Source organism: Phasianus colchicus, chromosome 8, assembly GCF_987193195.1.
Source record: "Phasianus colchicus chromosome 8, bPhaCol1.hap1.1, whole genome shotgun sequence".
In the NCBI taxonomy this organism is placed as follows: Eukaryota; Metazoa; Chordata; class Aves; order Galliformes; family Phasianidae; genus Phasianus; species Phasianus colchicus.
Window position 1 is genome coordinate 11,133,770 of NC_143443.1, and position 16,441 is coordinate 11,150,210.

Consider the following 16,441-nt stretch of genomic DNA (forward strand, 5'->3'; position numbering starts at 1 on the left):
CCACTGCAGCTCGCAGTTATCGCGATAGTACGGGCTGCGCGTGATGTTAGCGAGCCCCGGCTCCGGCAGCGAGTGAGTCCGCTGCTGGGGAAAGGGAGGAGCGGCGCTTCAGCTCGGAAATGCGCTGTTCTGGTTATGATCGTTTTTACTTTTAGAATTAGCCCAGGAAAGAGTAGAGCACGGAGGCGGTGCTCAAAACCTGGCATCACGGACGCTGCCTGCATGAGAGAGCTCTGTTTCAAAAGTGACACGGGGCACAGGAACGTGAATCACTTCGTTCCTCGTTTATGGGATTGAAACAACTCCCGGCCCCAGGCAGAGCTGCAGCCAGGGAGAGCTGGGCCGGTTCCTTTCTTGCCCTCGAGCTGCTCGGAAAAGGGCATGCAGTGCATCAGCATCACCCTTGTCCCACATGCATGGAAAAACCAAGGGATTACACAAATGAGCAAGGCAACTTCAGTTGAGAGATTCATTACACTATGTATACAAATATTAAAACATTCTGTACTTAAAAATCAAAGACCATGAGGCTTTTTTCCCCAAACCACACAAGACAGCATTTTAATTAGGAATGTTAATAAATAGGGTTAGTAGATGTGACCTACATTTTAATGTGTAAAATCAAACTGGGTGCAGAGAACTGTGACTCAGTACAGCACTGAGCTCTGCACAGCCCTCCTTCTCAGATATCCCCCCATTCATATAAGCAGAAAAGTGTTTACCACGAGAAAAAACGAGCATAGAAACAGCTAAAACAGGACCTGAAGGAACGAAATACTTCACATTCCTGGTTTGTTACACATCCCCTAGTTTTAAGAGGACCAACTCAACAATCAAGTTTATTAAAGAAATGTCTATCATTACTTTTACTGGAGGAAACATTTAAAATCATTGAAAGTAATTGCAGTTCTGGCTTCATTCAGATTGAACTGTGCATGTCAGCACTCACATTCCACTAAGCAATAATTTACATTCAGCAGCACCAGAAGAAAATACACAAGAAATGTCTTGTAAAACACTCAGTCTTCACACTCATAAAATGTTACATTGGTGGATACTTTCATGAGCCCCTGCTGGAAGATTGAAGATGTAGGAAGTTAAGGAAGTAGCTCTTAAGCATTCTAGAAACAAAAAGAGTGTGTACGAATATGTACTGGTGTCATCTGTAAAGAAAACATCTAACTTTCCTATTTAAATAGGAGATGTAAGGAGCTGAAACAAGAACAAACTTGATACAGTGCCAGAGAGAATGAAGAAAAAGATAAACAGGTCACAAGTTTTCCAATCTAGGAACCTTCATCCTGAAGCATTCTCTCAGTAGCTACTTAAATGGTTCTCCCAAAAGAATAATCACACTGACATGAAGATGCCCCAAAACTTAAGATGACCAGGAAAAAGCAAAAGCATTAAAAATCTAGTCATCAAATTTAAAATTAAAAGCTATGTCAAAGTTGATTTGCAGATCACCATGGAGTTTTATTTCTACTTTTCAAGACAGAATGGAAGTCCTAGATCTGCCTATTAGCTTGTCATCAAAGTCTACTTCTGGCACATATTATACTGTGCTGACAATTACCATTGCAAACAATCTAAATGATCAAAGGTCTTCCCATTCTTACCTCCTATCCAAGGGAGTCTTACCTTTCCCCTTTCACAAAACAGTGTTGGAAAAGGATATCATTGCCTCAGACTGTAGATGGCAGAGCAGCTTCTCCAAAGGAGGGTAGCGGCGGAGCGATGGAACGCAGCCCACCATGATGAGTTTGTGCTTGGCTCTCGTGATAGCAACATTAAGTCGTCTCCAATCCTTCAGGAGGGCACCAAGCTGATAAATAAACAATCTGCTTTTATTTTTCCTATGTAAGTTGCAGAATTGGATGTAGATAATTTTCAAAATGTATCTAAATTTAAGGTTCAGGATAGTTCTTAAACTGGAAGTCAAGTTAGGATGAACAACTCACATTTTCATCGTTACTGTTTCTAACAAAAGACACAATTATGATACTTTTGTCTCTTCCTTGGTACTTGTCTATAGTGTTGACTTCCACTCTGCTCTCCTTCAGTCTTGCCATCAAATCGGTGATTACTTTCAACTGATGTCTGTATGGCGATATAATACCAATGTCTGAAGGCTTACAGCCAGCCTAAGAGAAGCAAAAACAGAAAATAGTCATTGTAGTTAGCTTGATTTTTTTTCTTGTTTTTTTTTTCCCCAGCTGAAGAAGCCTGCAGGATTATTTTTTTTTTTTAATAGTGCTGCAAGCTATCACCTCTGCACTAAGAAATCAATGGAAAATATTAATTACTGCAGGATCCCAAGCTTTGTCTTAACCTAGCATAGACAGGTATTCTCAAAATCCTCATTTTTCTTTCTTCTTCAGACTGGGAAGTAAACATGCAGAACTATTCATTAGTCTGTAGCACCCCTCAAGTTGACTAGATTATGGCCTCAAGTTGCTCTAGGGGAGGTTTAGGTTGGATATCAGGAAAACCTTCTTTACAGAAAGGGTTGTTAAGCACTGGAGTAGGCTCCCAGGGAGGTGGTTGAGTCACCATCCCTGAATTCGATTAAAGTCTGTTTGGATGTGCTGCTCAGGGACATGATTTAGCAGCGGGTTGTTAGAGTTAGGGTAGTGTGGTTAGGTTGCAATTGGACTTGATGATCTTTTAAGGTCTTTTCCAACCTGTGCAATTCTGTGATTCTATGAAATAAGGGAGAAAGGTAAATCCCTTCCCCTCCCCTTACAAGGAAGCCAATCCTCATCTCTTAAGGAATTTAGCACCCAGCTTTTTTTTCATCCCAAACTCCAACCAGGCATGAGACAGGGAACTGAATGCAGACTTCAGGCCCCTTATGTAGGGACACAAAGCCAACCATGAACTTACCCTCACAGTTATCCCTCCAAGAATAACCCCACACACGTAGTCAGAATTTCTACGGCAATATACAATTACAGAACCGTCCCTCTTGAGCAAGTCAAGTAAAAGATACCTTAATGAATAAAGTCGTGAGGAAGAACACTAGTTTGGCTTCTGTCACATTACATACACCACCTTTTTCTGTGTGTTCTGGTGCTGGGAGCTTAAAAAATATAAATGGAAAATAATGACCATCTCTGAAAGTGCACAATATTCTAATTCTTAGCTCATCATATCATAGTGTTTACACTACTTTTTTTTTTTTAAGGTAGGGGTAAATGCTAAATTTTACAGAGTATACCTATATCAGAAATTAACCTCAGAATAGAACATTTACAAAGCATGTTGAAACAATTTGACAAAACTTGTTTCCAGTAATAGCCATTTCATAACTGCAAGTTTCTAGTAAGAGAAAGACACTTCAAGAAACTGTCAAGGCTCAATCATCTGATTTCACAGTTCATACAATACATATAATAAAAATAGACTTTCTGTGGTGAGGCTTCTTCTCATTTTGCTTGACTGCTATAATACATGAATCTTATATTGAACATGGACTTCTACATTTGAGATGGATTTTGTAGCATATAAAAAATTTAAATGGGAGACAGATAAATGAACTTTACCTTCTCAGTGTTCAGAAAACATACGGGTTTATCTGGCTCAAGTACTTCTTTCAGCCATGCTTTTGAAGCATCTACAAGCTCCAGTTTCAGCATTTTTAGATTTGGCAAATTAGCAGTAGCATTTGACACCTTCTCTGATCCACATTCCAGTTTGCCTTCATACACTAGCTTGTTACTCAGTGACATAATTTTACTAAGGATGAAGAAAGAAGTGGTGTCAAATCTTGCAATTTCAATCCCACGTTTAAAAAAAACAAAAAAGGAACTGCTGTAAAAAAAAGAAGTTTAGCATACCTGTTCATTCTGTATTGCACAGTCAACTGGACAACAGCATTTTGGTTTTGCTCCAGCCTTTTAAATAAACTTTCACTCATACCAAGATCTCTAGTACAAAATAAACAATTCACAAAAGCATGTCAGACTACACAACATATTGCAAAAGCCCTCCCAGAATTCAGACTACTGGTAATTGTCCAGCAAATCTCACCTTGCTTCCGAATTCTGTACAAGCGGAGGCAGCTGCTGATGGTCCCCTACCAGCACAAACCGTTTGGAGCAGAACAGTGGGCCCAGACAGATGGGCTGGCTTATCTGGGAAGCTTCATCAACTATACAGAAATCAAACTGCTTCTGAACAAAGATGGGGTGATTTATGCCCATGCAGGCTGTTGCTACCACTGGCTGAAAAAATCGAGACACACTAATAAGAGAAAGCTTCAATCCCTCTACAGAACATTTTTCGGGTTAAAAAAAATTAAAAACATTTCAATTAGCTAAAGATAAAACCAATAAATTTTAGCCCTTGAAATCAGTGCCACTCACGCTGCACACATATTGACCTTATGTTCTTAAAGTCTTGCAATCTTGAAATTTCACTCTTTCAACTAATTTATTTTGAAGTTGCCACCACCTGTTTCTGCAATTCTTTGGGAATTATGAAATGTAATTATTATTTTGTGTAAACATAAAAAATGCTTTTCAGCTTTTAGACTGCTAGAATTAGTCATTCTTGGCTGTAATGAAATTGCAATAATGCAGGAATTGAGCACCTGGTTCAGCACAGATTTCTCCTGCCAGCAACACACTCTTGAGATGGGTTCCTAGCTCTACAGCATCTGAAAAAACAGAGTACTAACATAATATCCATTGCAGGCCTTGCAGAAACACTTCTCTCACCTGACTGTTGTAGAGCTCTTCCAAATCCATTACAGATTTAATTGATTTGGACCTGCAAATTTCTTCTTCTGTAAATTTCCGTATATCTGGATGAACCTTCTGAGCTCTTCCCAAACGCAAGAAGCCTACTTTGAATTTGGCTAGCTTCAGCAGGATATTGTCCACAGCAGTGTGTGTAAAACTAGTCAGAAGAACACTGAAGCCACAAGCAGAGAGAATTCTCACCTAGTGAGTGGAGAAGAGAAAAAAGAAAATGCTTTTAGCTTGCAGACAGACTTACTGTGACCAAGGCTGGGGTGGAACACTAAGTTTCAGATGGAGCCAACAGCAAGTACGACTTCATGAATATAATTCTTCCCAGCCAAATCAGCTACTGAGCTATTGTCAAGGGAATATGAGCAACAGATCTGATGTATCTTCTAAACAGCAGGCTTACTCTTCTGTATCACGTGTAGTTAAGAGAAGAACATCTACACACACTTGCAAACTACATTAAAAAGGCAGTGCGTCAAAGAATATCAATACTGTATGCAGAAGCCTTGCAGACCAATTCTGGAAATAATTTTTTCCATGACAGTTTAACATCAAATTCAGTAGAATGAGCTGATCTGGTAACAGCAGCAGCTTTCTCACTCTTCATCTTCCTCTTGCCCCACCAGTTCTCATGCAGCAGGGAATGAAAGAAGGCAGAAGACAAAACACCCATTCAGGAAAGATAACAACTGGGTGTGAAATGTCACTTCTTTCAGAAACAACTCAGCCCACGGCCTGAACCCAGTAAGTTCCTGCAGCCCATTTTTGCGGAGAGAAACCCACTAGAAGAGTCAGTGACCGGACCACACAGCTTCAGCATCTTGGGTTTATACAGCTCCCATTGGGCAAATTGTGGACTTCCCCAAGGAGTCCTTTCTTTGAGCTGCAATTCAAGACTAGAGGACTTCTTGTCATTTAGGGAAAAAAATTTTATCATTAAAATGTCACAAAGTGATTAAGTATTACTTCAATTTCTTCCCTCTCACATATTCCCACAGAAGCAAAAGACAATCCTATTCCACAGAGCAAATTTTCAGTTCTACCAAACAAAAGTTCTTAAATTAAAACAAAAAGTTTCCTTCTTTGAAATTATGCAAATAGCAGTACACTAAGTTAGGGCAATTACTTGAGAAAAGCATTAAATGTGTTTAACGCTCTCCAAATCTCATGAATCTTTTCAAAATCAAAGCACAGGATCTTACCAGAGCACATATTGTAGTTGTTTTTCCTGTTCCAGGCATACCCACAATAAGCGTGTAGTCTTTTGAAAGCAACACTTGTTTCATTGCCTGTTTCTGAGGCTTATTCAGACCTTTAAAGAAAAAAAAATAACAGTAAAATGTCCATACTTCATAATTACACTTGCTAGAGTAATAATGATCAACTTTGCAATATGCAGACAAGTAGTACAGGGTCTGTACTACTATCTTAGAAACAAATCATTGAAGATGTTTTGTGAACTCCTGCAGCTTATTTTTTCTGATAGCCTAAATGACCACCATATGATATCTCGTTGCTATTTTATTTTCCATTTTTCTTTTTATCATACCCATTTTCATTTTCAAACATGCAAAGTGAATTGCACAGATAGCATCATCTTGCTTAGAAAAAAACAAAAACCAACACCACAAGAAACCAGAGCTGTGTTTCCCCAGTCTGATGCAGATGAGCAGTATAGTCTGGTTATTTGGATTAGGCAAAGCTCAAGCAAAAACAAACAAATAAATAAATAATCAAGGTGCATGTAGAATTATTGGTGTCTTACTGAAAGCCAGGTTTTGTTTGCAAGTATGGGAAGGAACTGTTACTCCCTGTCTTCCAGTATTTGTTAATCCATCATTCTTCAGTTCTAGTATATACACCTTCCTCTCATTTCCTTCCCCTTTCAGTGGTTTGCTAGAAGGCTGGGCAAAATTCTTATTTGAAGCAGACCTCAAAGCAATAAGCTGCATCTTTTAGTTTTCAGAAAGTTTTTATAACAACTTATTTGCTTTAAGACAATTGAGTTAAATTTCTGTTTTCAAAGGCATTTCTGTCAGCAGTAATGAGTATTTTCACTGACTATGACACTATCACATACTCTGTTAAAAAAAAAAATCAAAACAAAACAGAAGTGCCACAAAGCTTCATATATTACAGAGTAGAGAGTAGTCAACTAGTAAATAAAAGTGCCTATAGAAGTGAATGTTTACATCAAAGCCCATCTCCTTCCTCCCACTCCCTCAAAGTCCACTTTCTCTATCCCAAGTCTTCCTTGTTCCCAATTTTGTAACAATTAGAGAACACTAAAACTGCATGCTACAGGAACTATTATAACAAAATTCTAAGCAGACATCTAGTCAAGTCTTTCAAGTAGCTCGACTGATTTAATCAGAGAAAGACACATAAGGCCAGAACTTATTTTTAAACAAAGAACTGCTACTAGACCGTGTTGTAGAAAAAGAGAACTTGTATTAAGTGTGATAAATGCTTCGGCAATAAAAATATGCCATTAATCATAAGGCTTCAGGAGGAAAAAAACAAAGACTTAATACCCTTTAAAATACTTGCAACAGCTTCCTTTGCTTCTGGAGGAAGGACTGAGCTCAAATGCTGAATAAAACGAGGTTTGTGGAAGTCAATTATCAGGTTGCGGAGCTTTTCACTATGAATGCAAAAATACAAGAATCACGAGTTTGTCATTGAGTATTTTTAGGTATTTTCTCAAAGTGTGAAATTAATTTGATTCTTCATACCTGACTGGGGAATCTTTCATTAGTTTAGAGAGGTTTTCAAAGGGAACTCCTATACCACAGTCTCCTTCTTCATGATCCAACCTAAAAGTGGTATTCTCGGGGAGCTTTGATAAATTCCTGAAGGATGACAGTAACACGCACAGATTAATTCTGTTTACAAGCAGTAAGTTGATGATTAAAGTCTCATTAATAAGGGCACGTTTCAAGGCAGCGTAGTCTGAATAATCAAAGTTACTAGTAACAAAAACAACGAAAGTATCCATAGAAACTTATGTTGGAGATACAGTTTGCAGGTATTTTTTTTAATCAGTCAACATAGGCAAATACCTAGGCATAGGGATACTGATCTGCCACCTTCAGTCAGGATGCAGGATTTTTGTAAAATCCTTCCCCGAGCCAAGCAAGAAGAGTCAGACCATTTCAGAGCTTTTTTGAGGCCTGGGAGTGCCTTTCTTGAAGCCCGAATCACAGTGCTGTCAAGCAGATGTTTTTCCTTTTGTTCTATTACCTGCCCAACAAACAGGAGATTTTTGTTGCACTGATTTCTCTCACATAGCCAGTAGCCAAGCCAAGCAAACCATTTTCTTCTCCACTCACAACGACTCTATCACCAACCAATAGGTTTGCTCCAGGTACAACACCATTTCTACGTTGGAAAGAATGCAAATATTGTCCTTCGGAAACTTCCTGAACTTGATCAATTCTGATCATGTTTCCAACACAGTCTCCAGCTTTCTCTCTGTGAAGACATTGCAAAAAAATTTAATTTTATAATATAAGATCCCCTCAGTAAGACAAATATTTTATATAAGGAAGCGAGAAATAAAGAATTTAGTCAGTTTTCAATAGCCACTCTGACCAGAAAAGAATTGTCAAGATATATAAACACCTTATACTTGCTTCAAGAAAAGACTGATACCTATAATAAAATTATAGATAACTTTGTTAAAAACTGAGCACTGAAACATATGGATACACTTCACTAAAATGTTTGATATTTGCTTAATAAATTGCTTGTTTCACCTAAAACAACACATAAACAATCTCATTTAAATGGGCCTTGTCATGGTTTTACGTTTTTTGGTTTTCAGTATTCCGCATCATAACATCATGTAGCACACGGGGAGTTAAAGTGTTAATGCTCCACTTCCAGGTACCTATCCCTAGACATTACAGAAGTCATGGGATCTGACCCTTCTGGGTGGGGCGGTCTGTTACTGCCTGGCAGTGGGTGCTGGAGGTGCTTTCCTAGCCGTTCCAAGCTTTTCAGGTTTGACTCGGTTTCAGGAACACTCTCTCTCCTACCTTATTTGATTTATTAGTCTCAATTTCAATTAGATTGTATTATATTGTGTTATCTTGCATTCCGATATCATAGTTAGTAAAATAAGTTTTCCTCCATAGATTGTTGCCGCTGTTTTTTTTTTCCCTCCCTTCCTTCCCATTTTGCGGAGCCGGGGGGGGGGGGTGAAGGGCAGGGTCCTACTGCCCCCTGTCACAGGCATAGATTGATCTAGTTAACTCCATGACAGGCCCACAAACCACCCATTATTTTTTGCATAGCTACTACGTCCAGGGATGTAAGACAGAATGTAATTGAGCCATCAAGAGCCCTTAGTGTTTATCCGCATTCTCAGGCAACCATAGGAGCAGAGCCCAAAATACATCATTATTTGTCAATAAAACCCTCAGAAAACCAGTGCAGTGAGCTGGACTCACAGCCAACATCCAGTGTCAGCCCTCAGGAACCGAAACAAAATGATACAATTTCTACTTCTGAAGGCTGAGACTGCAATTAAGTCATGCACAGGAAGCAGTAAGTTAATAGCAACAACAGAAAAACATATATCAAAAATATATAACCTATAAATGTAGCAAGCTAATGACTTCATCAGCTCACATCTCAAACTCTACCTTACAAGAAGTACATCTGATTACTTCTACAAGTAGTAGAAAACATCTAGGTTCCCTTGTGGGGAAAACAAGTTGACAATGCCTCACTTCCAAGCACTCATTTGTACCAGGTTAGAAATTCATCTTACCTTTCCAAAGAAGGCATCATCCATATATTTTTATACCCCTTTTTACTGTCTCCACTTTGCATCTCCAAGGTTAACATCAGATACCACAGACTGAAATACTCTAAATGGGAAGGTTTCAGGTGCTGTGTCTCTTTTTCAATAATGGGTATCATAGCAGGAGGAAAAGACACACCAGCCATCCTTTCTTCTACAGCTCTAGGAGTAGAAGCAAGCACAGGAAAGAATCAACTTCCACCACATTTTCTGTAAGTCAATTAGTAATGACTTTTGTCATTTTTGTAATGAGACAAATTTAAGTTTATACTGAAACACTGAAAAATATAGCATTTAATTTATCATCACTGAAATAAAGTTGATTACATGTCCTTTGTTCCTACAATCTCATTTAATAACTTCACATCATCTGTAGGATTTTAAATTAGGGAAAATAAGTAGAAGACCAATTGAAAACATCCCAAGAATAGTTCTGCAATTTAAGCATTTCATCTTCTATTTCTTTTTTAGTAAGTTATGAATACTATGGTGATACTTATTTAAGCAAATGGGATTTAACAGTTAATACAAAAGCAGCCTTCAAGTCAACTTACCTTGAAACTAAGCATCAATAGGCATTTATACATAATCATGCATATAAAAATGCAAACAAAGTGAAAAGAAGTTAGTTCAAAAGTTGTTAAAACAGCTGGTAAATTAGGAATAACGTAATGCCGCAATAGCTGAATGTTACAATGATTTAGTAATTGTTTCATAAATCATATTACACTTGTGCATAAGGCCAGTTCCCTCAAAATTTCATTCTTGAAAAAACAAACGGGCAGATCAAAGAGAATGTAAGAGTTATGTTGGAATTTATACAGTGTTGTTTTGGAGTGCAGGAGTTGTAATAAAGAAATAATAAGCCATCAAATCACAAAGGTCAAATAACAGTATGAAAGGCTGAAATTATTCTACTTTAAAAAACAAGAATCAAACTAGGGTTATGGGATTTTTTTCTTACCTGCTATATAGAAAACAATTGTGTATTTGGGAACAGTATTTACAGGCTTGACTGTCATCAATTACAGGAGGCAAAGCAGCAAGCTGTGACTGCTGTCTTCCCACAGCAGATTTATATGTACTGTGCATTAAGTAGAAGGCCACCTGGTTTCTTAGCTTTATTAATTCTGTCAAAAAAAGAACAATCTAAGCTGATATTTTAAGTGTAACTTTTAATCATTCTTAATCCAAAAGAAACCAGGCATCACACTTAAGTCAGCTAAGAAGTAGATACTCATATAGCAAAGTCCTAATGTAGTATTAATAAAACATATTTAAGTTTTGAACATCAACTTAATAGAATAAATAAAATTATGACAAATGATACAACCAAGTATAACTTGGTTCACAAGAGAAAATCCTACTTGCTCAACTATTTCTGAAATGCTTCATTATAATTAAACTAATTAAGTAGGTTTCCAGGGCAGGGGGACAACGTCACCTCTTCTATCCATGCGAGTTCCAGTAACAGGATACATAGTACCAGTTTTAAGATAAAGAAGAAAACCAGCTTCAGGATCCATTCTCCTTTCTAAATTCAACAATGTGTACAGGATAACCTGCAAACATTTTATATAAAACGTACTGCATGTCATATATATAAAAATACTAAATACAGCTTCTTAACATGATTTATGTAGCCATTACTATTACAGATAATTTTGAAAGCATAACTAATAAACACCTAACCAAGCATTTGCATTAAAAGGCATCTTCCTTAACAAAAGCTTATACACAACTACCCCTCACTCAGACCAGCTATCTGTCAAGATGCACAATTATAGTTTTCCAAGCTCTCTGCCTCGAGCTAATACTCAAATGCGTAGTAAGAAGAGACTAATCAACAGTTTTTCAAGATAAAAGCCATAAAGGTGTTTGAAAGACTTAAATAAGCATACATCCCACACCTCAGTTAATTTTTAAATCATCAGCTTTAAGCATGCCAGGGTTGGTTATCCATAAATCCAGATTACACCACATACAAACCAAATGTTTCATATTCTTGAAGTCAATCATCCTAATATGACAGGTTGCTTATAGCCACCAATAATCAAATTACACTTTTTTTTGTACCTGACTCCTGTGCTCTATGGAGTTTGATTCCTTGCCAGATTTGAGCTCTAATGGCATTATCCTGGACTGTATGCCACACTGACGATGAATTTTCACCCTGGCTGTAACATCAATCTTTCCCTTCAATCCAAACCTGGGAGACCAAATGTTCTCTTCAATGTCTAAGATATCCACAATTTCCACCTTAGAAGAGCAATCTCCTGTTTTGTCTTCACTTGGCCTAGGAAGAAACCAAAGGAAGGGGGAAGTTAATGATTTTCCTCAATATTTCAAGATTAAAACACATTGCAGTATGCATGCACTGACAAACTATTACATTTGAATAATAGTTTAATATTCCAGATTTTAGTCTTTTAGCATTTTCTAGCTTAGCCAGCTGATTAAAAGAACAAGGATGCTTAAGTACTAAGCATCTACTCTCTACCACATTGTTTACAAAGATTTTAACATCTCTGTGATTTTTATGTCAGTCCTCCCTTAGCCTTATAATAATCATTATTAATGTCTTTCCCACTACTCATAATCGTAACTAAATATGGAGCTCAATATTAGCTATTTAGGTATCAAGGCAATGAATTGCTCCATGTCAGTTAAGAGATTTGTATAAAAAGCACCCTTCTAAAAAAAAATAAAATTGAAAGTGTCCCAGACAAGATGTACAAATTAGGATAATTCCTAATTTTGGATTCTTACAGTTTCAGTTGCATTTTATTTTGGTTAGCTGGATTGTGCATGAACTCTTCTGTCCACTTAAAAAATGAAGGCAAATATTCTTCTATCTCCTGCATTACCTCTGTTTGTTTCAGCTTTAAGTGATACCTACAAAATAAGCCATTTACATTAGTGCAATAGCAAAATTAGCTTCACCTTTGGTACCAAAGTACTTCACATTCATGGAAATAATTGTCAAGTTTAAAGAACCATCTTTAAAACACAGATAGCAATACATTCACATCACCCAATTGATTCACAAAACTACAGTTGGAGCACCCATTAAGAGAAATAAACTACATTTCCCATTCAACTCTGGCAGGGCAGGCATATTAAATTACATTATAGAACAGGGAAATATAAGAGATACCAAAATCTCATTAAGATTGTTTGGTAAGATGCTCCCCTAATACAGTAACCATTTGTTAAAGCATCTAATCTTCTAAACATAAAAACAGATACTTGCAATGTACTTACATTTCTTTGAGATACTTTTGCCCATAAACAATTTTATTTGCTAGTTCCTCTACTTTTTCAGGTGACAAGTTATTTGTTATGGATTGCTGGAAAATTTCATGAAGAATTGTACCAATGAGTGTTTGCCGTGAACCACACTCAGAGCCCTGCAACACAAGTTATACAGTACAAAAAGTTTAAGATTCATATTCACTTCATGCAAATTTTCCACAGAATTTCTGGGCTTATTTGTTGCATGTGACACATCCCAATTGTTGTAATAGCAAAATCATTAGATCTTTCATCTCACTTATTAATTGACTGCAAATACAGACAAACTGCAGAGAGTCGCTCCTATTGCTTTATCTCCCATTTTTATTCCAAATCCACTATTAGGATGCAATCCCTAAGCAATTAAACAAGGAATAAATTCACATTTTAAAGTGTATTTTAAGCACATTTTCTTTGTGAACAGCATTAACAGCAGCATTTCCTAATGCAATAATCTTTACTATCCTAGAAATACTATGTTCACATTATCCATATTTGAAGCAATTTCCTGCATTTTATGAATTCATATAAAATTACTCCAACATCAGAGTGGCTCAGAAACCCACCTAGCTCAGTGACAGGAATGGATAAATTATGACTTCTGCATAAGCCCCTACCAAACAGCTGGAAAGCTTATCAGTTTGTTTGGAAGTTAATGGTATCTTTCACAGAACTGGCGATGTGGGACCTGAACACAGCTCAAGAGAGGTGTTATCAGAGTCAGGACCCTTTGTGTTGTCCCATCCCAACAATTAAGCTATTCCCATTACTCCTCTAATGAAAGCCTCCTGTTGACATCTCTTTTCAGTCTGAATGTCCTGCACTTTGATTTCTTGCTCTAGCCACAGTTCCCCAGCCAGCCTGTTTACTATTTCCCTTGCCCATCTGGATTTACATTCTCCTCATGTCTAGCTTTTCTCAGCTGGAACTGGCAGCCATTGCTTCTCTGCCACTCACATATCAGCAAGGACAACCACAAGAACCCTTTTCTCACTTTGAGTTCCAGCACAGTTGGATACAGATTCCAGAATTAGCCCACACCAACCCTGACTACAGTAAAGGTATACAGTAGCTAGATCTGGAGTAACACATGCTTCTCATGAGGTACCAGAAAAACCTTTGCCAAAATGGCTGATGTTTCAGAAGCTTTTTACTAGCCAAATGAGATTACATTTTCATATAGCCAACAAGAGGTGCACATCTAGCAAAAACTTCTTACGCACAAGAAAACACGGCTAGGAACAAAAAGAGTATAAAAGAAGTTGCCAGAAAATTAGAGTGAGAAGAATATTTTTGTCCCTATTTTCTGTATTAGGGATACAGAATAATTTCAACCGAAATTCTGAAACAAACAAACAAACAAAACAAGAGAAGAAGAAAAAAAAGTAGTCGAAACAGAAAGTTTTCCTTCTGAAATGCTCTTTTTTTGTAAACACTGTGACTAGCTACTGACGTTTTACAATATCACATCTGGAACAGTTTTAGTATTGAGCTAAGCCACCATCCTCAGCTGAAACATTAACCCATTAATGCTACAACATCGGATGTTTTAACACTTACCCTAAACCTTTCGCTCAGCACCGCTTTTCTCATACATCGAATGCTACTGGCTATCGTAGTGCCAGAGAGCAGCAAATCTGGGTAAAGAATGAGATATCCAGACTGCTCGCTTATTATCCAGGTACCAGAGCTACAGTCCCCTTCTAAATGAACAATGTCTCCTGGAACAACTGGAACAGACTCCCTGTAAAGCAAGACATTTCATCAACAATTTGCAAGCACAGGATACCACTTGAAAGAAGTGAACAGATTCAACGTACTTCAAAACCTAAGGTTTCTATGAGCTTTTTACTGATAAAACTTTAGTTGTGAGCACCAGGTCACGGATCAAACCCACGTTAAGAGAAATCCCGATGACACCAAGTCATTCCAGATTCGTTATTACAGATTCATCCTTCCAGCCATTTCAGAACTGATGTATTTTATACCGGCATACTATACTTGATCCTTATGCGATCTCCTCTTATTTCAGGGCTTAAACTGCTTCAGAAGCTCAGCAGAATCTCAAAGCACCGCTCACCAGCTGTCCTGAAGGACGCACAGCTCCGCATCCCGCGGCGAAGTGGAAGCGCTGACCGCCAGGTGCTTCTCAGGGTCGCGCCCCTCCCCCCGCACCAGGCGGACCTCCAACACGCGGTACCTGTTGTTCAGCCCGCTTCTGAGCGCCGCGTTACAGGGGTCGGTCATCGTCTTCTGAAAGCGCAGTTAACGCTGTTAAAACCACCGCGGTGCTTGACGAGGAAACAGAGCGGCACAAAGCCGCCACCACCACTGCTAGAACGCGTGTCAGCGCGGATAAACAGACGACTACAGCGTGCTTGTTAAACTGCACGCAGGCCTTCCCCTTCTCCCTCCCGCCGCCCAGCACAGCAGTCCCTCCGCCGCACAGCAGCCAGCGTCGCCTCACCTCGGCCCCGCAGCACAGCGCAGCTCAACCGAAACCCCCGCGCCGCGCTGCGCCTCACCGACCTCCACTCACGCGCAGGCGCAGCACAGCCCGCCTCCCTCGCCTGCCCGGAGACTCCACCCCCAGCTCGAGCATTGGTGGGGACGGAAGGCAGAGCAACCAATGGCAGTTGCCGGAGGGCGGCGCGAGCTTCCCGCGCGCGGGATGAAAAGCAGAAGATGTGCGGGCGGCCCGCGCTGTGAGGAAGCTTAACGGTCACTGTCCGTGCGGCTGCGGCTCGTCTGTCGGTCAGCGCTCCTCATAACGGGGCGGCGGGAAAAAGTAGAGTTAAAGGTGCTTTTCTCTCTCAAATGTTTGTGGGTGAACCTCAGCCCAGGATTTGAGCTTTCCTTATGACAAACACGAGCCGGTCAGCCAAGCAGCAGTTCTCTGAGGTGATGCAGCAGTCTCAGAGGTGCACGTTTGCCCCCTTTGCTTCTTTCTGGTCACAAGAGCACTACTTCGGGAAACTGTCACGTCGAGCTAGGACTAAAGAACGCAGGTATTCAGTCTACTCTCGATATATCGGTATGCACTTAAAATACCAGGAAAAAGAACAGTGAAGTAATTGGAGTTTGGCCTTGTTCCCTAATGCAGCCAGACACTGGGAAACCGTGTCCCCATGCTCCAGCCCTGGGAAGACAACGTGGCCAGGGGTCCGGCACCCAGCAGGAGGACCCAGTTGGACGTTTCAAGGGTAAGATGGCACTTAAGTGAGCCCCTTTTCTTAGGGGTAACACTCAAGTATGCATAGCCTATGTTTATATAGCTTTCCCTTGCAGAACTGCTAATATTCTGTCTGCTCTGTTAAACACACAAGCACACAAGTTAGTACAATAATAAAACAGATTAATGCACAGGAGCGTTTTACTTTGTACATGTGATAACCTTGCATTCTGCAGGCTCTATCTCTACATTTCCTGTGCAGAGGGAATAAAACAAAACAACACAGACACTGGAATTTAGCAGTCTAAAAAGAAGATTCAAATACAAGTTTTTCTGTGAAGTAACTGCAAACTATATAGGTAATACATAAATAAATGCCTCCGATACAGCAAGCAGAAATTTCCATTGTAA

At 39.1% G+C, this 16,441-nt stretch overlaps 1 protein-coding gene across 1 annotated transcript; it reads right to left on the reverse strand.

The window, feature by feature from the left end:
* Positions 1-27: 27 nt before the first annotated feature.
* DNA2 (DNA replication helicase/nuclease 2) lies at positions 28-15,418 on the reverse strand. Its single transcript, XM_090144864.1, has 21 exons — positions 15,326-15,418; positions 14,939-15,108; positions 14,419-14,602; positions 12,829-12,974; positions 12,334-12,459; positions 11,641-11,860; positions 11,009-11,126; positions 10,529-10,694; positions 9,532-9,726; positions 7,998-8,228; positions 7,490-7,606; positions 7,289-7,398; positions 5,957-6,066; positions 4,722-4,946; positions 4,033-4,226; positions 3,840-3,929; positions 3,546-3,738; positions 2,993-3,082; positions 1,962-2,144; positions 1,677-1,825; positions 28-1,087 (listed from the first exon to the last, which is right to left on the reverse strand). Exons 2-21 carry the CDS (start codon positions 15,103-15,105, stop codon positions 1,033-1,035), a joined length of 3,069 nt encoding a protein of 1,022 aa, XP_090000990.1. The 5' UTR covers positions 15,106-15,108; positions 15,326-15,418; the 3' UTR covers positions 28-1,032.
* Between the last annotated feature and the right edge of the window lie 1,023 nt (positions 15,419-16,441).

What these genes read in the sequence shown, in the direction of transcription:
- DNA2 (XM_090144864.1), bottom strand. Translation starts at nt 15,105, where the DNA reads ATGACCGACCCCTGTAACGCGGCGCTCAGAAGCGGGCTGAACAACAGG. An exon ending in AACTCGCATGGATAGAAGAG is followed by an intron (nt 10,695 to 11,008) that starts GTGACGTTGTCC and finishes TTTTTTTGACAG; the next exon opens with AATTAATAAAGCTAAGAAAC. An exon ending in GTGCAATACAGAATGAACAG is followed by an intron (nt 3,739 to 3,839) that starts GTATGCTAAACT and finishes CTTCATCCTTAG; the next exon opens with TAAAATTATGTCACTGAGTA.